Source organism: Molothrus aeneus, chromosome 7 (genome assembly GCF_037042795.1).
Source record: "Molothrus aeneus isolate 106 chromosome 7, BPBGC_Maene_1.0, whole genome shotgun sequence".
In the NCBI taxonomy this organism is placed as follows: domain Eukaryota; kingdom Metazoa; phylum Chordata; class Aves; order Passeriformes; family Icteridae; genus Molothrus; species Molothrus aeneus.
Window position 1 is genome coordinate 18700058 of NC_089652.1, and position 23788 is coordinate 18723845.

General features: G+C 38.9%; 1 protein-coding gene across 2 annotated transcripts in view; it reads right to left on the reverse strand.

Moving 5' to 3' along the window:
- The window catches only part of METAP1D (methionyl aminopeptidase type 1D, mitochondrial), a 43610-nt gene extending 23824 nt beyond the window's left edge, over positions 1–19786 (reverse strand). The window contains exon 1 of one of the 2 annotated variants that reach the window (XM_066553185.1): positions 19730–19786. In XM_066553185.1, coding sequence (XP_066409282.1) covers positions 19730–19778 — 49 coding nt within the window. In that variant the 5' untranslated portion in view covers positions 19779–19786. Of the gene's footprint in view, positions 1–3079; positions 3178–19729 lie in introns of those variants that run through there. The other variant, XM_066553184.1, reaches the window with a different exon arrangement.
- Positions 19787–23788: the final 4002 nt, after the last annotated feature.

Consider the following 23788-nt stretch of genomic DNA (forward strand, 5'->3'; position numbering starts at 1 on the left):
CCTTGATGCCCAGAATGCTCCCCGGGCACCTTGTAGATTGTATCACAATTTAACTGGGGAAGAAAAGGTGCAAGTGTGCCTGTCAATTATTCCCAATGAGCTCCCCCAAATACACACTCTTAAATACATTAAACCATATTCATGGGTGCATGTCTATCCACTAGCTCACATTCAGAAGGGATACCTTTTTATTCCAAATAAAATTTTACCTCTATTCTCCCAAAGATACACTGCAAGTGTTGTCACAAAATAACAGGATAATAAGGTACTGTAGCCTGTTGTTATTCTACTAACTACTCATTATAAACCAGATGCATACAAAACTATCTACTACTCGAACAGATGAAATGAGACAAGCAAATAAGTATCACCATTCTAAAATACAATTCCTAAATTATATTACAAGAATTATAAACACAGGGCAACTAAACCTTTATTTGAAATACAAAAAATTGTAAGAGAAAACATTCTCCTACAAAGTAAAAATAAAATTAAATAAAATGGCATTAAAATACAATGAAGTTACTGGTCTATAATGAAAATCTGGACTCCATCCACACACTTCCTTCCTTAAGAAGGCCTTCTAATGCCTCCACAGTGCCTTTTATTTTTCAAGCTCCGTATTCCCAGCTAATTCGATATAGCAACATCATCAATCACCTGAGACAGGAACAACTGTCTGTATTCTCCAAGTCTGGCTCAGAGATTCCCTCCTCCCCACCCCTTACACCCATCAAAGCTTTTCTCAGTGCCTTTATTTACTTCTGCAACACTGGTGCTCAAGCACATCCTTTTGTTAAGCTTTCTGTGTATACTAATTACTGTAAGACAGTTCATACACGTGGCCTTTATGCATCTTCCAGCAGAAACTGCAGCCACAGGAGAGCATGGTGTGTGAAGCTGGGTAGGCTGGTAACAGACCAGCACAGCCAGAACACAAAGGTGACCCTTTAGGCGTTTATTCTGTACCCCAACAGCAAGGCTAGGTCACCCGGCAGAAGCAATAGAATATTGACTATCAGCTGCACTAAGAGAATGATCAGCAGCGTTACTGAGTCCTATGAGCAGCTCGGATGCACAGAAAATCCCCGCCAACCGCTCCGTGAGTGAGTCCCACTGTGCAATCCCGGCTGCTGGAGCCGCTGGATTCCTCAGCACACCTTCCAGACCTGCCTCTGCATTAACAGTGTAAATGTGCACTGTGAGCTCTTCTGAATTACCAGATGAATTTATCTTGTGTGGAAATTACATTTCTTTTCCTTTTAAACGAGTCAGTCAGAGCGGCTTAATATAGCATTCAAGAATTATGATGGGTGGGAGCATTTTTAAGTGACTGATTTTGCAGCACAGTGTGCCCTATATTTATTAGCCTTTTACTCTAGGGCTATTTTAATTGTTATCTGTTCATGCATGTTACACTATATAATGAAATGCTCTCATTTCACTCCTAGAGTGGAGAGTTTTTTATGTGTATCTCTATTAATGACCCTTAATTAAGTTGATTTTAGTAATTTAAATGTGATTTTCCTCTGGTCAAGAAGTATTTTTAACGGGAGATGTTGAAAATGAACTCTCACATAAGCCCTTTTCTAATGCTTCCTGTTTAACAGTTACAGCAATTTATCAAGCTATGTTTCCAATGAATGAAGTGTGGGGTAGCTGGGCAAAAACCTGCTCATTTACATGATTCATCAAATGTGATTGTTAGTAACCTTTTTTTTTTTGTATTTATTCATGAAAGATTTCAATTTTCCAAGCAATTAACAAAAATATTACCAATGGATAAACTTCATGATAGTTCTGAGCTACAATAAATACAAGGGTGCCTCTTAAAAAAGACAAGAAATAAATTAACATATTTTAAAATAATTTAGTCATAGTATCAACAGAAGCAGAATACCAAAATTATTTAAGATCACAAGAATTAACATTCAAAACTATTTAGGAAATAAAATCAACTTGCTCTTGATAAAGTTAACAACATCAAAAGCATTGTTTTGACAACTCTTCTCAAATTATGTGATTTAATCTTTCTTTTTAAACTGAAAAAAAAAGAATGACTGTGGAGATTTTCTTAATATATATTCATTTGGAGGTAAAACACTAAAGATCTTTAATTTGGCTTGTCAGGTAATTTTAATACTCTAGCATAATTTAGGTTCTTCTTTAGCTTCTTCATATACTCATTTTGCTGAAACTTCTGAGGATTAAAGCTTAAAATGAGGTATTAAAAATCACTAAGGAGAACAATATGTGGAATCCAGCCAAGGCAACTAGGTAAGAATACATAGTTTCTTACTGCTAATTACTAAATGTTCCCATTTTTCAATCCAAAATAATGGCTGTGGTTTGAAAGACCTTTACTTGTAATTGTAACTCTAACTGTCTAATAAAACACTGACTTTGTAACCCCCCTGTTGCAAAGGTATGTCCAAGCTTCAAAAATAGGATGGGAAAGATTAAAGGTTCTTTCCAGCTCTGTGTAACCTGTGTAGCAGAAGACCAGCTCACATTTCACATGCAATAACCTGCGCATTTGCTAAAAAAAAAGAAAAAGAAAGAAAAAAAAGGAAAAAAACCTCCAAGAACAACATAGGGAAATGCCTGAGGCAGAAGTTGAAACTGATTGGGCAAAGTAGAAGGACAAGAGCCCTTGAAATTAAACAAAAGCAAATTCATTCTGTTGACAGATGTTGATTACATCAAAGCCATGAAAGAACTTTTTTTTGTTGTTTCTCTTTTTTTTTCCTTTTTTGCAACTAATACCTCCACATTTCTGTACATTACGGATATAACGTATCTTAATCAACATAATCCAACACACGATAATTCTCAAATATGGTAAAATTATATTATAAGAAGGTCTTAATGACAGGCTTCTCCAAACAAGAGTGTATTCACATGGTCATGTCTGCATACCCGTGCTGGTCACGCCATCATCAGCCCCTTACTTCCAGGGGTTAACTGCTCTGGCAGCCAAATAAAATACAGAGAGCGCTGTGTAATTATGGAGACAGTCAAAGGGCAGACTCTATTTTGAAATCTATTTGCACAGACAAGGTCTTCCAATTTCGCTTACAGGAAACAAGCTGGTAAAGGGGGTCTCCTCCTCTCCAGATGCTTTCCACACGTTTTTCCCACATCAGGAAATCGTGGACATGGACACCATGCAGGACTGTTTCCTGGATTGCAGAACTATGTCATTACAAGGAGAAGAGCAAGTCCCTGCTTGTGAGAAATATTTCCTCCTAATTGGATGTACTAGGGGAAAGCAAAACCCGTAAGGACTACTGAAAATGTGACTAGCAGCAATTTGTAAACAGGACGCAGCCACAGCTGTCACGATGGTACTGGAAAAGAGAAAGCAGAAATGAAAGGGTAAAAACACTCTGTTTTTAACAGCATGATTGGGGAAATGAAATATTCATCAGGATAGATGTGACTTCAGTTACAACAGCAACACACTGGTGAAAACTTCAACAACAGCATGCTTATGACCCTACCCTGATAAACTGAAACACAGGCCAGTATCTTGCAAACATTATATTCTAATTGGTATTGTTTTATTTAATTTTTCTGGAAATTAACAACAGAATTTGTTTAGTTAATAGAGGCAGTAACAGAACTGTTCTTGTTACTCTCCTAAGAGGCAACGAAGCATAGCAATGGTCAAACGGTGACCGACTCCAGGGGAGAAGAGTCAGCCCCTGTGCCAGCATCACTGTGACCCCTCATGTCACTGAAAAAAGTCTGGTTTGGCCCTCAGTTACACTCCCTGCTAATTACAATTCTGCCCTTCATGCAGAGTGGAACTGGGCAATTTGTTGGCTACATGCCAATATAAATGAGTTTGTAAGTTTATAAACTATATGGAAACAGATTTTGTTTTGCTTTACTTACTATGATTTAGTCTAGACTAACAGACTAAAATGATGAATCAGTGCCTTCTGGAATAGTGCTGTGCTTCTAATTCATTATTCAGTCAAACTTAGGGCCAACAAAATAGCTGTTCTGCAAGTTGGTAAACTGGGAAACCACAGAGACTCAGAACCCTTTCTATTTACAGGAAGGATGACAGCCTAAGGGTACTTCATCCCAATAATAACAACATTCAAGTACCGGTGCCCAGGTCATGACAAGCCATGACCCTCCCCATAGCTCCTTCAGGAAGCTGGCTTGATGCCACCTTTTATCAGCAGCAACTGACAGTGCAACTTCAACAAACAAGAAGAAAAAAAATAAGTATTATATCCTTAAAATCTCCTTTGACCAGTTGAGCAGTTACAGAACTGCTCAACTGTATATATACACACACACAGTCACACCAAGGCAGTGTAAGAAATAAATTGACTGTGTAAAATTCTGGTATCATTAAACAGTACTTCCCTCTTTTATTATAGGACCTAAAAAATACAGAGTACAATCTAACTCTAGCTGAGTGATATTCATTACTATACCAAAGGAAATGAATTTTCTATTACAGAACAGGGGATCAAACTGTACAGACACTGGGAACAGAGCATTGCAGTCCTCCAGCACATTCTTCCTTCCCACTGTTATTTCTACTACATTTTTCCTCTCTGACGGAAAAACGCAAGAAGAAAATAAAAAGACAGTGTTGTCTGAAGCAATATCACTGCAAAATGAGATAAGTCCAGTACAAAAGCTGCACAAAGCAATATTAAGGGTTTCAATCACAGTTACTATCAAGGGAATTTAGGCTCCAGATCACAGCATCTGGCAAGTTTCAACTTCTCTGACTAGCAGGAGAAACATTCCTCTTATGTTACTGCATTCCTTTATTGAGTAAATTAATTTATCATAAAATGAATAAATTAGAATGAGAAACATATCTGTTCAGGCTTCCATATTTAAATAGATTTTCCAAGTACTTTCTATCTATCTTTAGATTTTTTTAAAAGATCAGAGAAATTACTTTTGCTTGAAAGACTGGTTATTGTCTTCATGATTTTGATTTTGTAGGGAAGAAACAACTATTGGAACAAGTTAGTTTTAAAAATAGCACTTGTTTCAGATTAAAAAAATAAGCTATTCAAATAGTCCTTATATACATCACAATATCAAATCTAATTGTTTATATGCACCCACCCACAGCTCTAACATTTACTGAATCCTACTGGGTTAAAATCTTTTTAGGTGCTCTGTGAAACAACTGTTTTCCAAGTGGCATGTTTATGTCCTACACACATGCCTGACACAATATTAAATGTGAAAAATAAATCCTACTTTAACCTTTACAATTTCCACCTGGAATGAAAAAAATATGTCTGGATCATCATAAAATCCTTAAAAGGTTTTCCACCCTTTCATTAGGCAAGCAACATTGCTGAAGTAAGAGTAATCTTTGCATAGGAAATTTAGGAATGCTCCTGAACATTGTATCAGCATGTTCCGTGTAGCTTGACACATGGGAAGAGAACAGGCAGTCAGTCTTTTTTCTGCAGTAACTATTTTCCATACATCTACAGCCAAATCTCTAAGGACACAAGATGATTTCTGAATCATAGGTCAGTCTTATCTCAAAATTAAGGAAAAAAGTGCACATGGCCAACAACTTTGGGATGAATACCTAAATAAAATAAGATTACATTACTACTCATTTGGTAAAATTGACAGCTTGTAGTATTTCTTGCCTTGTGTTAAAAGTTGTTAATTACTTGTATTGTCCTGTTTTCATCTGAAAACACAAGTTCTGTTAGGACAGTAAGCGTTTACTGAGAAAACAGGTATGCGTCCTTCGCTAGAGTGATGAGTCTAAGGCTGGGGAATTACATCCTATGATCCAGATTTCAAAATAGAGGAGCACAGAGGTCTGAGGGTTTACAGCTTTTTCTGCTAAACTGCTGTGGCACTGGTAGAAATAAGCTCTTATTTTTATTTCAAGAAAATGCTCTGCACAAGAAGATGTTCTTTCTAATCAAGAGGTTGTGGCAGATAACTTGTAGCATCCTGATTAAAACATTTATTTTTAAACCCGTCAGTCATTACCATGTGCTATTTATGCGTAACTTGGAAGCTTATTCATAAATATGTGACATTTGGGTCACTGAGTGAATTATAATGATAGAATTATGGATCAAATTTGGAAGAGTAGAGTATAATGTTTGGGAGATGTTTTAAATGTTTTTTAAACACCTTTTACTTATCTCCTTGCTTAACAATTACAAAGACCTCTTTTTAGTATAAAAATCTCTGTTTCTCAAACAGTGATACAGGAAGAAGTTGTTTACATTTTCAGAAGTACCAACATACATCACTTATGACAAAAAAACCAAGCACTCCATAAGAAATGCTCAATCACTGTCAATCATACACACTAAAATATACAAAAACCAAAGCATGTGGTATGAACTGTATTAGATTCAAACTGAACACAGAATTACAACTATAACAAACAAAACCCAAATAATTACTAGTGACTCACAGGCCTATTTACACATCTCACCAAACTATTGGAAAGGTAGGTAACCATAGAAACCTGTTAGCCTAAATTCAGCACTTGAAAATTTGTATTTAGTTTAAAATGCTGACAATTCTGTTTCTATTTGACAAAATTCATATTTTTAAAGGCTTCAGTTCTTGCTTTGGTGCTTAAATAAATGCCTAAAATTATTTCATCTGTTGGTTACTAATAATTTGTCTTTAGTATTTGATTTTACCTGAGCAAAAATTGCAGTTCACTCTCAGTAATACAAAATGTTAATATATTTAATATTGCAAATTAATTTCTAACATTTCTTTAATGACTGAAATCAAATAAAAATACAAAACAAACACTTCTGAACTTACTATGAAATGTTTTGCATATGGACTTTTTTAAGCTGCACACCAGCAGAAAAAAGAAATTACTGAAATTAACTGTTAAAGCTGAAATGCTAATAGCCTTTTCAACTTATACTTCTTTTTCACTGACAATTGCAATTTGCATGGCTTAAAATTTAATACTATCATTAGTACTAATGTCCTATATTTTACTTCATAATCTAAATGAGTAAAATATTATTTTTGTAGTTCGCTGGCTCTTATACTCAGGCTGTAATGTTCAGTGTGTATTTCATTATGTAGATGAGCAATGGAAGTTGTCTAACATGATTTAAATGGGTCAACAGTATTTTCCTATTCACATTAATCATCCAGACAGCCACACACACAAAGAAATAGCCTTGAAAACTAACCTAGGAAATCCCTTTTTATCAGTGACTCTTCCCACCACTCCAACAGCAGCAAGCACATGCTCCGGGAGAGGGGAGCCCCGGGAAGGCGGAGGCCAAGGCCGGGCCCTGCTCCCCTCGGCGCGCTCGGCTCCCGCCGCTGCCGGCCCCGCTGCCCGCGGCCCCGTGCCAAGAATGATTCTCGTCCTGCCACGTTCAATGGGAGCTGTGTGTTGACAAACTGAGCAAATCTGAATCGGCAAAATTCATTCTTGGCACGGGGACACACAACTGTGCTGAAAGCAAAGGCGCGCTGCCCGCTCCGCTGCACTGGCAGCCGGCTTCTCCTGGCGTAAACACACTTGTCAGGGCTCCCGCTGAAGTCAAAGGACACAGGATGAGGCCGTTTATTGCCAATTGTTTATAAAACACATCAAAATTAAGGGTTCTAGTCTCAAGCCATGTAACCACCAACTACAGCCCACTTCATATATGGCATATGGCAAATAAAATGGCAATTTATAAATAACATGGCCCTTGTGTAGAAAGGGAAGCTGTTCTAATAGATAATAAAGGGGAAGAACATAAGTATAAAACAGGCAGAAAGTAACAGAATTATTGTATACTAAACATTCAGACTAATTTATTTAAAAATAAACCCCAAACCCAAAACAAACAAACAAAACCCCAAACCAAACAAAAGAAAAACAAAATCAAAACCCTCATTTCTGAGCTATCTTCACCAGGTTATTCACTCACTTTGTACAGTTTATTGGACTATTCTACTGTCTGATTTTCTAAGCTAGACAGAGTAAGCAAGGAGTCTTTGCAAGAATTTAGGTCTCGAACTCCTTTTTCTAGACTGAAAAGGGTTTATACAGTCTTTTCTGCACAGACGGTAAATCCATAATAAGAAATAAGTGTTTTGCTCTCCACAAGATGAAGATAATCTAACTTGCCAGCAAAATATGACAGGCAATTCTCCTGAGCATGTTTAGCTACCTTGTGTGCACAACTGGGCAGTAATCTATGAAATTCTCTATAGGGACATCCAATTAATCAATTACTAATCTGTAAACTCAACTCAGAACTTCTGGATTCAGTCAATTACATGCTAAGAATCCTGCTGCATACTTTTTTCACATGGAAAATGTGAAGTCTATCTCAATCTATACTCATGGCCTATTGAAAAGTGATGTGACTGTGAATTTGAGTCTTACAGCCCTGGCCACAGTTTCATGGCTCCTGATCTGTATTCAGTAGGCAAAGAGCTACAATGAAGTTGATTCTGCTGTGGCTGCTCCCCTGGCAATGGCACAGTCCTTGGAAGCGCTATGCCCATGCCGGGGCCATGCTTGCTCATCCTGCAGTGGCTGGTAGCCTATTGTCACCACTTGTCACACTGGAGGAGACATGAGAGAACTGCTGCCTTTCCCCAGACACTCCAGCAGATTATTTTCATCAGGTTGAATTTTCAGCTGCCAACGCCCCACCAACCTGTTTGCCACACCCATCTGGTTTCCACAACTGGGGATACTGTTGCAGCAAGCTCTGCCAAAGTCTTTCCATCAGCTACCTCACTCTATACCTGATTTTGTGAAGCAGCTTTTAGAGAAGAGTTATTTGGACAAAACAACCTCCAAATGAACAAAAACAAGACTGTCTTTATCAAGGAGATTTTAGAAACAGCCACTTCAGAGCAATCTTTGGTTTGCTCTGCAATTACATTCTTGCCAGAAAACATCTATTAGTTAAGGAGAGTACTCTACAACTCAAAACTCTTAGACAACATAATGGTAGTACTCAGAAAGCTGCTGGGACAGTTATACCAGTAAAATAATTCTTGCTGGTACAACTTGATCTTTTGGAGCAAGCTTTGATTTACGCTTTCCCAGAAGAGAACTATTCTCATGAGATGAGCCTCTGCTGATTTAGCAGGGTGTGTTAGAGCATGAATAAATTTTTATAAACCCAGACAAGACCCGCTACTGTATTTACTTCTTTAAAGAACACCCATTTCTACCATGATTCACAGAATTCTGTTAATAATAATAATAATCAGTGCAGAACAACCAGAAATGGCTTGGAGAGGTCAGACCTGCCTAGCCACCTCAGAAGAGTTAGTTCAAAAAGGACATGGCAATGACATTAAGCCTTGTCATCACCTACCATTTCATGCACAAGGCACAAGTGTGATTTGATGCTCAGATCTGCACAAATGACTATGGGCAACACCTCTTCTCAGTGTCAACCCAGCATGTCTTTGGGAGATGTTTATCCACTTTGTCCAGTGGAAAAGGACCTCAACTCAACAGCACTAGATGAGTTTACAAGCACACTCAAGAGCTGAGAAGTCAAGCAGAATACAAATAGATCTGCAGTGACTGCATCATTTCTTACATAAAGCATGTCCATTTTACATGGAGGGAAGCTAGGAGTTTACTGTTGCTTCTGCCCAACTCCATCTTCACCTGTGTCAATCAGTAAATCTGAGACTTCCAGAACAGCTGGAATTTATATGAGAAACAAACTTGCCATTTCTTTCAATGTTATGCCACATTTGTTGACTTTCTTTTAAAAAAATGCATAAGGCAGGATGCAATGTAAATTTATGTACAAGAAAGCATGAAACAGATAATCTGAGAAGTGTACAAATTTCTACACAGAACATCTGATATGCTGTAAGTAATAATGTATAAATTCAGACGGTGTTATTACTGCAATACTTCTTTATGGTTCAAAATAAGCTTGATCTAAAATGAAACATAACTTTAAACAGGTTTTAACAATGAATACCTGAACATAAACATATTTAAAATGTGAAAGCTGGAGACTTTATAGAGCTGGTTAGAGTGGCTGGTTATTTATAATCTAAACTCAAAAGAATATTGCGACTTTCAAAAACACCCAGGGAAGTTTTCTCAGGCTGCACACTAGAGAGTATGTCTGCCAAAAGACCTCCAAGGAGCTCTGAAGAGCCCTTTATTCTTCCTTCTAAGGCTTGCATGCAGCACAGCAGCCTGTTGAACACTTGGGTTTTAACATTCTCCTTTTTCTTCAGAAATTATGAAGGGAAAGACATTACTGATTTGGAAAGGACATAATCTCTAAAAGAACAATGAACAAACTTTCCATACCTTGTTTCAAGTCATACAAAGACGGTAAAAAATGACCAACTGAGAAGAAACCCTTATTATACAACAACACAATTTTAATGTTTTGAAACAGTTCCTCTTAAAAAATCTTCTAGAGTCTGTTTTCACCCTAGATAACGCTAAAGGCCAGTGGTGTGATCTGAACTGGTGAACACAAAATATTACTTTTCAAAAATGAAAACTACAACTTGGCTTCATACAGTGCCTTCATACTTAGTGTGTTATAAATTGCTTTAAATACTGGCAGGCAAACAGCCATTATGCACTCAAAAGCTCATACATAACAATACTCAGCATTTTGATAGAGCTTTTCATCTTCAGAGTGCTTTAGAAACAACTCATTAATCTCAACCAATGCACCTGCAAGGTAGATAAATATCTGCATTGTAGGTGGAGAAAGACACAGAAAGTTCAATGACTCATCCACACCCATGCTCACTACCAGCCCCAAATATCCCTAGCTCCTGGCTCCTAGCCTCATGAAGGACCTGAGCCCCACTGTGTGTTGAGCTCACACCTTCTCTTGAGCCACAGAGCTGAAGGAGAACTTATTTTACTGCGAGGCAGTGGCAGAGTGCCCTTTCCCAAAGCTGGTAAGTTCTCAAGGACTGCTAGCTCCCTCCAGGATCACCAACCCCAGGAAGTGGGAAGTCCATGAGACACTAAAGTGAGACTCACAATATAGATTCTCAAACTGATTCACCATCAAGCAGTGAGCTGGAAAAGCCTCTGCGCTGGCAGAAGCCTTTGCCTCTCTCCCTGTTTATTTCTAGCTGCTGCACAGACTCCAGAGCAGCAGATTCCAAAAGTCAGACAACAGAACCCTGAAGTCTCTGGTCTCTGAGTACTGCCACAATTCAAGAAAACAGCTTCACTCCTCTGGTGTTCTCTAACTATTAAAAACTTGTAATGAAATTTTGCCTTCAAGAATTGTAATTCTCTTCCCTGTTGGTGACTGGAACAAAAATTTTAACGTGATTACGCTGCATGATTGTACTTTTAACTTTCTGAGTTTTAAAAGTATCAGATATGATTCTTCTTAAACCTCTGAAATACCAGGAATGTCAAATCTGAAGCAGATGAGAAACGTGGAAGGTGTGAACAATAAAGGTGTAAACACAGCATACTGTGCTACAACAGACTTTATATTCCCTTACACAGAGAAAATGAATAATGACCTTTTAGTAATAACATATTAATTTCAGATGTTTATTAGTCACTAGATTTAAATATATAAATCTGACAATCCTTATCTGTTTATTCTTCACATTTGTGAGCCCAGGGCTTAGCAAGTTCTCCAGCCACTGTAGTTCCTGGGTAAACACTCATTTTTAAAAGTATAGGTTAATCAGACAAACTGTTACACTAACAGAAAAACTAATCCCACTTTTTCTTAAGATATTGAAAAAAAAAGTCTCTCTACAAGTAATGGTATAACCAAACACAAGCAGCAAAAGATAAATGAATGGCAAAAATGTATGTAGCTAAAAGAGTTCTGCCAGCCTGCCCAGCTGACCTAGGTATAAAAGGCAAAATAAGAAGAAAGAGGCAGCCTTTAATTACTCTTCCCCACCTTAGTGTTTTAAACTTATAAAGAAAAAAAAAAACAAACAAGCCCACATAATCCAAAACAAAATGAAGAAACAACTCCTGATCATTAAACAGAAATTACAAGTTCCCCACACTTAGAAGACTTTAAAGCTTATTTCATTGATTTAAAGTGAGCTTGCGTCTGACTGCCAACACCATGCTTTTAAAAAAAGAAGTCAAATCTTCAACTCCCAGTGAAAATAAGGGCATATAAGAGCAAACTAAAAATATAACATACAGGAAATAAAACTAGATTTAATTACATTGAACATTAACATTCATTCTGCAATCACAACTAAATTCTAAAAACATTTTCTAAATTAAAAACTCCACTATAATATTCTACAGCTAAAATAATATGCAATCTTTATATAATGTAGTTTTTCCAAAAGAAGGAAACAGATTAAAGAGCAGCATGCAAGAACAAAATTTAAATCTGCAATTCTATCCACTAAACTCTGGAAGCCTAACAATGATGATGCAGTAAAAAACCACCCAACATCACAACCGTAATGCCACAACATTTTTTGCTATTTTGTTTAATAACTCATCACTTTCTTTGTATGCAGTAATGAAGAGATGTCACAGCAACTCGTGTCTGTCTCTGTGTGCTCTATTCTTTCCTGCTCCTGTTTTCAGGGTAGGTTAAAAAGAATCTTTTCTCCTAATCATCAGCAAACCAGTACCAGATTTCACTTGTGGTAAAGTATGCTACCCATCAGTACAAGGCAATGCTCCATAAAAACAACAAAGAAAATAAAAAAAAAAAGCAAGAGGCAAGATCTGAACACATTTTTCTTTCAATTCCCTTGGGAATCGTGGTTCTATAGGTCTTGAATTCCCAGGCAGAGGGGATCATGTTCATCAGTTATGGCAGCTCCTCTGGGCCTAAGTCCAGGTAGACTGCTTGTCTAAACTTGATGAAATATAGGCGCCATCAGGTAACAGCAGTGCTTGGGGAGACTCCAGAAATGTGTAACTGAAAACTAAAAAATGAAATTAAAACAAGGCTGTAGCCAAACAGCCTCTTTCTACAGGATGCAATAACTGCAAGGCAAAGAGTTTACAACATACAGACTGCTCCTTATATATGTTCTTTTGCCTCTTCACATAGATAATATGAAAGCTGGATTGGGCAGTCAAGCATATTTTAAAAAACACAGATTTTAAATAGAAATGCTTAGGAAAGAAACCACTGTGACAAATACAAATAGCTTGAATAGACAAAACATTAAAAAGAAGTCATTGCCCTGTAACCCACTCTCCCTCCCACTACATTACTTCAAAATATTTTCAAATTAAATTTTCATGCTAATAAGTATTGCTAGATCAACAGCACTGGGATGTGGTGTCTAGAAGCACTGCAAGCCACCCATCATGGCACATCATCATGTCAAACTGTCAAAAGAGAAGAAGAGGCAGCAAGACTCTCACTAGATGTGCATTTTGATGTGCTACAGGAATATGCTTGTTTGGGAGTGGGGAAGGAAGGAGGAACCAAAAAAGGAAAATTACCAATGCCCAGTTGGTAAGATCATTGTAACTGGGTGTCCTAAAGGTAGTCTTAGCACAGAAAAGGCCTTTTCAGACTGCAAACACGATCAAGTACTCCATAAAGCTTTGAAATCACAAATTGCAATGGACCAGCAGGACTGTCATTGAAGAATGTTCAAAAGCATCTCCTAAGCTTTTGTTTAAATTTCCTCTTGATTCACAACTGTCACAATCAGAACATCATGTCTATTATATCCAAATATCATGGAAAGGAAAACCAGCTTAGATTTCATGACACAGACCTCCACTGCAGCTTTAGCATCAAAACAGGTTCAACACCAGAAGTAGTTTGCCTTCAAGGTGACTGCAGCCAAAATCCACATCTCTTCAGAATAAAAAAAAGAATACCAGAACACCACAGAAATATTTTTTGGTATCCTCAACCTTACACTCCAACTACAGCTATACATGGAAAGCCACACAAGAAATGAGGTTAACTGTGCCGAACTGGCTCAATAGGGTTTCCCCTGCACAGCTAGAGAACACCCACGACACACAAATCCCAAACTTTACAGACTATGTGGTATGTTGTTTTTATGTGCACCTTAAATTCAGCTTCTGGTCTAGGTAGGGTAATTCAATGCAAAAACTTGAGTAAAGGAAATTCTGCATGTAAATCTAGAAAGCACTTTACCTATGTCCACTGCTAAACTGCATGTTTGCCTGGTAACTTAGGAGCAGCAGGCACCAGGGCAGGCTCAGGCCCTGTTTCATCCTGCTGATGCTGTGCTGCCACAAAACCCTCCAGAAATTACTCCCTCAGTGCTAGAGTTTCTCCATCCATCAGCTAGTGCTCATGATTTCAGCCTCTTCTGTCTGCTTGGCTACCTGCACTGTGAGCTCTCAGAGGCAAAATAAAATGTTTTATTATATGTTCACAGGACATTTGATCCTGTGATTTTAGGGAGTGAAGCTATCTGCTCTAAAATAAAAGGTAATTCACTATTTGAGGTCCAGAATTTCTTTAGGAATGATTCAATCCTTCATTCTTTCTCCTCAAACACTTTATATTACTCTAAACAAGCTTAGAGACCTGTCATATACTCTACCACTATTCTCGATGTTTTAAGTAACAGAACATGCAAGGACCAAGTAGCCAGACACTTCACAGTTTGATCCTGCACATAGCTTTGGCAGGATCATCTTCCAGTACAGATTTGAGGAGTCTGTATTTTTGTTCCCTTTAGTTTAATCTCTAAAGATTGTGAAATGGTATTCTTTATTTCACTGATTTGCTGTATGAGTATAGAGGAGGTTAAATCAGTTATTTAGTTCTTTGCAGAACAACACTGGAATTTGTGTGTGTTGGTTAACACTGCATTTGTGAGCCTGAAGAGTAAAAGACTGAAGCAACACCTAAAGGAGAGACAAAGATTGCCTTCTTTGCTGCCCAGAGGCAGCACTGAACTGAGTATCTTGAATTAAATCACAGACATGAATTTCCATTTCAGACTTTCTACCCTGTTACATGGTATTATGTTGAGCCTTTGCTTCTACATCTGCAGGCAGGTGAGGAAATGCCCGATGACAGCAGGCTCTGGCAGGCAGTGTAGAAGTTGTGCATGCCAACAGTCCTCACTCCAGACATCCCCACGTCCCACTGTGAAGACAGAGACAGCACTGTAAAATCCCCTTTGGAAACACAGCAGCAAGACACCTCCCTGCAGCGGGGCATCCCACTTTCTTTCTAGAGTCATTCCCAGAGCTTCATGGTATTTTCCTTCAGGGTCAGTAGCCTATGCACAGAGGTGGACAATGGCCCTTCAGCAAATCACCACACCAGGGCAGCAAGCTTCTGCGGATGGTGGAAAAGCCTCAGAGCTCTGCCATAGGAATGGAAAGAGGAAGTAGCTCTTTTCTGCTTAAAGAAAGCTCCAGGTGAGCTTTAAGGAGAATTCTGCAAAATTAAAAGTGATACATACAAAATACATTTCCACACAAGGTCAATTTTGTCTGAAGAATTATGGCTGGGCCTACTTTTCTTAACTTCCGGCATATGAAAATGTACCTGTGTAATATATTTGTCACAGACTAAACACTGGCAGATACAGGACACTACCTGGGACCTGGGCACCCAAGACATAAGGCATGCAGAGCAGAGAAAGCATTCACAAAAAGCTGAACCTAAGTTCAGCTCCTCGGGAACTCGTCATTAACTTTGTCTCCATGTGGGTTTTAGCTGCAACCACAATGGTGACACTCTGGTGCCAGGGCAATGGGCACCTTCCTACAAAGGAGAAAAGACTTCTTAGTCTGAAATGAATGGCTACAAGAGTAGGTGTGGGTCACTAAAGCTGTTGATGTGGCAGAAAATGTTGGTTTTCAGCAGCTGTTCAGGACATCTGCTAATGACTTTCCTTCATTTAAAGGCAACCCTAGCAAACGCTGAGAGACCTGAGCTCACAGAGAAACCACACCCTACACATCCATCCACAGCCAGAAGTGATAGATCTCGTCAGAAAAAAAGACACAGTGTGCTGCCAACAATACATTACCTCTCAACTGAGAGAACGATTAAACACTTTATTGAAAGGGGAATATTTTTCTCTCATGCCTCAAACCATGAAAGTGCACATCTTCCCCAGAGCTGCTGCACAGTTGAAATGGGAATAATTCCTTGCCTGCCTGATTAGTTTCGAGACAGGGATGAAACTACCTTAGGATCATTTAAAAAATGTTGAAAGTGTACTACAATCAAATGGTTTGAACTTCCACCATGCATCACTTGCAGCTCATAATGCTAATGTTAAATTCTGGAGACATAAGTCTGTCTACAAATTAATGGAAAATCTGAATTAATACTTTCTTCCAGCTAATTGCCCAACTCATATATTGCACAGTGCAGCCAAGCACATTAGATCTTGAAAATTCTCTTGCACAAGTTTAAACCACTTTTTCTCTTTTGTGAAAAAAAAAAATCAGAATTACAGGACGTATTTAATTGTAAGTCTGGAATACCAGGAAACAGTCAAGTCTCCCCAAAACTGTTAGCTGTATATTCTATGGTTAATTTTTAAAAAAAAGAATAGGTTAAAAGTACTGGAAGTTACTATAGGTGAGTATTAATTGTTTGAGTTGTACATTTCTGAATTTCTTTTTAACAGTGAGAAAAATACAAAGTGATAGTTCTACCATTTGAATATTAATAGTGCTAAGAAGATTTTTATGATTCATTCTTAACATGAAAATGATATCTAATATGCTGAAATTTGTGATTAAATATGCTTATCAAAGAGCAAGCTATAACAATTTTTAAAAAATAAATATAACTCCTGTTTCAAAATGCCCCATCAGAAAGATGGAAACAGACTGATTCAGTAGCATATGGCAGCAAAAAAAAAAATCTGAAATGAATACTTTGATTTCAGGAAAAAAAAAAGAAGAAAATAATCTAATTTTGAGTCCTTTTACTTCCTCTTAGAAATACTGAAAAGTTTGAATTTTGTAAAACCATGAGAATTACCAAGGTCTGCAGATCAAAAAAAAAAAGCAAGAAATTAACTGTATCAGAAACATTGCTCAGTAAAAGAGTCAGTAAAGCAGGTATTTTATTTATTTAATCACTTCCCAGATGGAGACCCCATAGCACACTTCTGTCCAGTAATATACAGAGTCCAACATAAAATGGCAATTTAAAAGTTCATTACCAGTTTTACCATCCTAAATGTCAAAGCCATGTCTGACCAGAAAGAAAAACTATGTAAAATTACTCATCTGCACTCTGTCTAGAGCATATAAACCAGATCACTTCACATTGCCTCAGTTACTTGCTACACCTTCTTTATTAGCCCAACTAATGTTTGTAACTTGTGTAGTGCTTCAGAATAGTTTGATGATTTTCATATAAATACCCTTCTGGAGTAGGGTTTAGTATTCCTTTAATATACACAGTTTTGGCTAACCTAACTATGAAATATAGAAAATACTCAACCATGCATTACTGACAAAGCTTGTGAACCAAACTTGTGACCTATACAGCCCAAAAAAGAAAGAAAAAAAAAAAAAGAAACCAAAACCCCAAGCAAACCCCAAATAATTTCTAATGAGACTTGGCACTTCTGGGCAAACTTGAAAGTGTGAGGCTCTGAAGCTGTACTGAAACAGAATCAGCTCCAGCTATGTCCCTCTGTTTCTATAAAAAATAAAAAAGGTTTAAGGCATTTTCTCCTCATTTTACTAACAGAGGGGAAAGAGTAACATTCTTTAAAAAAAAATTGAAAACAAACATTTCTGAAAGGCTCTGTAGTCACAGAAGAAGAAGGATCCCCTAACATCTCATATTCTGTGGTGCTGGAGACAGCTATGGTTCCAGTCAGGGGCAGTTTCCAGGGTCCCCACTGAGGAGCCTGTGGGGAAATGCCCAGTTCCACAAGGGGCTGAACAAGGCAGCTGAATTGACTTTAAAAACCTGGCCCATAGTAAGTCACACAGCTTAGCACAGAATTCTTATTCATCTTTAGGGAAGCACGATCAGGAATCAGTTATATCAGTATGGAACACAAAAGTAACTCAATTTACATGGGATGTCTTCTCATCAATTATTTCCCTGTAGCTCTAAACCCTGAAATTTCATTATAAGAAATTAGGGGCTTCTACTCTACAATAATTCACCTGTATAAAATAAATAGATCTGTAAGAGATTACTATGCTTTAAACCATCTAAGATACAATTGTAGATATAAATGCAGTTCTTCCATGTGTCCTACTTTATTACCAATAAAGTAGCACAGATTCAATTACAGTAATACCTGAAACTGTGATAATATCTAATCAGACCATTTACAAGCCAGTGAATCAGCACACAATCCATACTATTTCTAACTACAAACTGTGACAGTGACTTGATGTGTCTGTGCTCTGGGCGCTTCCTAGCTTCCTATTATGAAATAATAAATTCAATTCACACTCTTATGCATCACCTGTAAGTTTTTTTGAATACTCTTCAAGAAAAGGTGCCAGCTAAAATGCAGTTCAACCCACTGCTAGTCCACTCTGAAATGCAGCATTTGAGCATACATTATTTCACAAAGGTTGGTGGAAACCACTCACACCCTAAAGAGTTGTGTGCCTTCTCCTTGGGTTGAAAGTGTTTGAATTCTGATATTAGCAAGGCAGAGACTACTCAAATAACTTCCCTATATGATTACTGAAAAGTACTTTTTAATTTCCTCATATTTTTCAGTCAATTTTCTTTTTTAATAAAAGGGTTTTTTAGGCTAGCCTAAGTCTTTCTGATATATGGATAAAGCATTTAATCAGTATACAGCTTCCAAGATCCCTGTTGCTCAAATGAACTTATGCAGAAACAATTCCATAATAAAGAAAACTTTCTTTCATCATTTATAAAAATGTAACATCAGATATATTAAAAATAATAAGAGGCTATAAAAAAGTAATTTTTGTTCAATTAAGATGGAATAGATAGCCTTAGGTGAACAGAAACATAATTTAAATTACTTTTGTCTTTTGGTATTTGCAAATTAAATTATACTGAACTGTCCGATTTGGGGAAAATTGGATTTTGTTTAATCAGTCTTGTCTTAACTATGACAGTTTCACTTTCTAAGACTCTGTAAAAGCATATCCCCTAGGGAAGCTGAACAAGGTTTGATGCCTGAGCGGAAGGTAGGAAGGCTTAGCAAATGTAACTCGCTAGGTTCTTCTAACTGGATGGCAGACATCGGGCTTTTAAGTGCGCATGGGGCTGAAGTCGGATGTAGGACATGGGCACAGGACTTCAGCTTGTGAAGGGTTATGTGGTAGAAAAGTGCTCCGAGATCCTCAGGGCACGGGGGACAAGGGGCCCTGACAAGCCATTACACAGACGGGCGTGCCAGCAGGTAAGGAATCTGCACTTGAACGGCTTGGTAGAAGAAACACGTATATTCATGTCACATTACTTCAGCAGCAAAAATCACCAGAGCAGAAGCAGAGCAGAACATTCCCACCGCCTTCCCGCACCGCGGGGTCCCCGGGAGGTGCCGTGTGCGGGCCGAGCACAGCGCCGGGGGAACTCGCCTGAACAGGAGCCGAGCCTTGACAGCTGCGGCCGCCGCTGCGGGGCCCCGCCGCCACACGCCGCCCCCCGCCCGCCCGGCGAAGCGCTCTCTCGCAGCCCTCGGCAGGCGCGGCGGCGGCGGGACCTTTCGCTCCTCGATTTCAGAGCGAGCCCCGACTGAGCGGCGGCCGGCGGGAAGGGCAGAGCGGCGGCCGGGCCCGCGCCTCACCCCGGCGGCGGCGGCGGCGGCGCGCACTCACCTCCGCTGCGCAGCGCGCGGGCGGCTCTGGGCGCCGCCATGCTGCCCATGTGAGGCGGTCACGTGGCCGCGTGTGGCGACGGCCGGGAGCGCCCCCCGCCCGCCCTCGGCCGGCGCGAGCGCGGTGTGAGGGCGGCGGGCGGGATCCGCCCTGCCGGGGCAGCGCTGCGCTCCGGTCCGCTCCGGTCCGGTCCGCCCGGCCGCGGCTCCCTGTGCCCGGGGTGCTGCTGGCTGCCCTTCCGCACGGCCCCATCCTGCTCTGCTCACCAGCCCTAGCGGCAGTGGTGACTGCTCCTTCCGCAGCGGGACAGAACTGCCGAAAGCGGGACTCGGTCCCGCATGAATGCAGCCATACTATTGCATGAGGGCTGGAGCTGCCTCGTAATTTCTTGCCATTAAAAAATAAACAAAACGCAGCCAACTAAGCAAGCAAACGCCACCACCCTCCCCTCAACTTGTACTTTTGTGAATAAAATAGGACCTACTCTTTATGAACTAATTAATGCAAAGGAAAACCTGAAAGGGAGGTGACAGGAGGATGGTGCCAGACCTTTTCCTGTGGTGCCAAGTGACAGGATGAGGAGCAGTGACCGTAACAAAACACAAGTTTCATCTCAGCAGGAGGAAGAGCTTTTTGTTGAGGGCGGCAGAGCACTGGAGCAGGCTGCCCAGGGAAGGGCTGGAGTCTTCTTCTCTGGAGACATTCAAAACTCACCTGGATGCATTCCAAAATATGGAAATAATCTAAGTAATCCTTTCTTACATCCTCACACGCATGTAATGATCTTTGTGTCCTTACATACATTCATTTACACACACAGTGGTAAATTGTGGGATAAGTAAGTAAATTGTCAAATGAGAACTCAGGCTGTTTAGCTCCAGATTTATTTACATCCTGGTGCAGCCATTAGTAGTTTTTAGCTTCCCATGTACAACTTTTATGATTTAGTTAAGAATAGAGTCAAAGCCCAAGGCGGATGGGAATGCTGAGCATATTTACCTATATGTGCTTTAGAAAAAGCCCCCAAAAAGTATGAACTTAAAAGTTATACTTCAAGCATTTCTGATTTTAAGGAGCAAATGCCAAGCATGATCTGATTAAGGAAAAAAAAAAAAAAGCAAGCTGTGATCCTCTTAAACTTTGCTAGTAAAAGTGCATCTCTTAATCAGCTGCCACAACATGGTAGGCGGCCTATCCTATAGCTTATATCCAGACTATACTGTAGTTTAAAGATCAATACAATACCTTACACTGCCTCCAAAAAATAAAATATTCCACTTCTTATAGCCACATTCTGCATGAACTGACATGTTTTGTCATCATTATTCATTGAGGGGAGAATGATAAGATTTTCACAGAAATAAAGCTATAGAAATAAATATAGAGAAAGCATTGCTAACTGATCAGTTACACCTTGTGAGCACCATTACCCACTGCTCACTGGTGAGAGTTCTGCACACATTTCATTTGCAGGGCCCAAATGTGCACGTCTTCACTTTGCTCCTAATTCTACCATGTAGTATGGTCTTTCAGGAGCATCATTTTATCCTCTTTTGTAATTGGCAAGGCTTTAGGAATCCAGACACTCAACCACTAGTTCTGTAATATCAATGTCAAGTGTAAAGCAATCACAAATTCTGCTGCTTAGCCTAAGCAACTATATATAATTGCTTACTTATTATTACTATATATAATTATAGTATATATATAAACAATATATACTCTTGAGGGGGTGTCCTTGTGTGTGCTTAAAGAGAACAGCACACTTCACATGAAAGTATCCATGTATGATGAGTAACTAGCCACGTTTTCCTCAACTGTCACTAAAGGAGAAAAACAGAGCTCTAAGGTAGCCTAGTCTCACCTTTCTTATTTGAGTCAGCAAGTATTTCCTACTCAGTGGAACGAGGCCGCTGTTAGAGAAAATGAAATGAATGCTTGGCTTTTTTTCTGCATCTGTAAGCCCTAAATTCCTTTATTGTAACAGCCTGAAAATTGGTTGATGGCATAAGAAAATGGAGGCAATTCTAGTTATGCTGCTACCACCTTTGTAATTACCTTGTCCTTAAGTGTCAGGCTACTTCACAAATACTTGTAGGTACTGACTAGTGGTTAGATTGGACCAATTATTTTTGCATGCCAGAAAATAAGAGGGGATCAATCAAATTACGATCAATTACATTTCAAGCAAACTGTGTAATTTTTGCAGTCTCTGGATGTATCTTCAGCCTAACAACAGTCAGTAGTCTCTAATTTATGCTTAGATGCAGGTTTTCTCCTTTTGCTAGGAAATACAAACAACAGATACTGTTTTTAGGACCTTTATAGCAGTAAAATGGGGGTGAATATCTCTGAAAAGAGAGACATACCTGATCCTAACACAGCAAACCTGGAAAAAAATCACACTCCACTGCATTCAAGTTGTCACCAAAAGCAAATACATCACTTTCTTCTTCATGTGTATAATTGTCTTTTGGTTACAATTGACAAATCCCCCTGAAATATTTAAGATGTCTCAAGATGGCCTGAGTGTCAGGTTTGGAGAAATTACTTTTCAGCTCAGGGTTTATTCAACACATATGTATGAAAGACTCTCCTTGAAGAATGTTTCACATCCCAACTCACTTCCATTGGTTCTGTGCTGTGAAAGTCACCAAGCAATAAATGTAGCATCTCAACTTTATTTCCCCCCAAAATTGGGCAGGCTGATATTAAAATAAGTAAAAGTGTGCAAAAAAAGACATAAAGCTAGGTTTTTGCATGCCTGTTTCAAAGCAGTCTGTAACAGCCTGTAAGACAACAGAGTTGTATCTTAGGCACACACAAAATCTTTTATAGAGCAATATAGAAACATGCTTCTAGTTTAAGTATAGAAGCTGAGGTTAGGCTTAGACTTTCCTATCTAAGATTGTCTTAAAAGATTATTTCGTTCCACAGCAGCTTTTGCTGGTGAGACTGGTGCCGTTTGGGTCCTGCTCTAATCACAAATAGGTGTTCTTTTTTTCAGCACTGATGTTCATCTGATCCAGGGTGAGAGAGTTTGGAGCCCTGAACTTGCAAAAACCCAGAAATCTCCCACATTAGTGATACAAAATATATATAACCAGGTAAAGCTACACTAAATAAAATTTACATTACACCTTGAAGGAAAGAAAAATAACCTATTTACAGATCCCCATCATATTAAATTCATTCTAGGCAAAGATTTACTATTTTCTATGAAACTGAAGTTTTAAAACATGAACACCCCATAATAGCTCAGAGAAAAGCCTAACTAGAAAAAAGGAAAGCATCTAAAAAAACCAGGTATTGAACCTGGAATATCTCCCTTATTGCCCTACCATTTAGAAACAAAAAAGGGATGTCAACCTCTTCCCATTGATCTGTATTTTCTTTATGTTTTATCTCTTCAGCTCAAACTGTGCAACAACCACAAATGGAGCACACACCTCCTGTGTGAGGAATGTTTGCAGCATTACATGTTCTTTATTTACTGAAGAAAGAAGCTAGTGCTACTCTCAGAAAAAAAACAGTGCACAGTACTGCTCCTGCTATATAGATTTTTTTTGTACAGGCAAAGACGGAATTCTGAATCTTCTTCCCAAGACTTTGTCTTCATGGTGTCATTACCTGAGATTCCTCCAGTTTGGGTGGGAATTTATATCTGAAATGAGCTTTGAAGAGTCAGTGTAGGACATTTTTTCCAACCTTTTCTCTCTGACTCTGGTCTGGAGAATTAAACATATTTTGAACATGGAAGTATGAAAACTGTTAGATTAATGATCCTTTGTACCTATCTTGTACCATTCTTTTACATATCATGTAAAAGAAGCTCAGCTACAGTGTGTAATCTTGTTTCTTGCAATGTGTATCACTGAAGGCTTTAGTGCAAGGAGCAAAGAACCTGGTAAGCATGTATTTGAATGAGTAGCTATGAGTAGAAACTCGTAGCTGTATTACTTTTCTTTTTACATTGTAAAGAAGATGAGTGATAGGGAGGCAAACTCATTCCTACAATTTTCCCACCAGTTATAAGCCACTATGATGGTAGTAGATAGC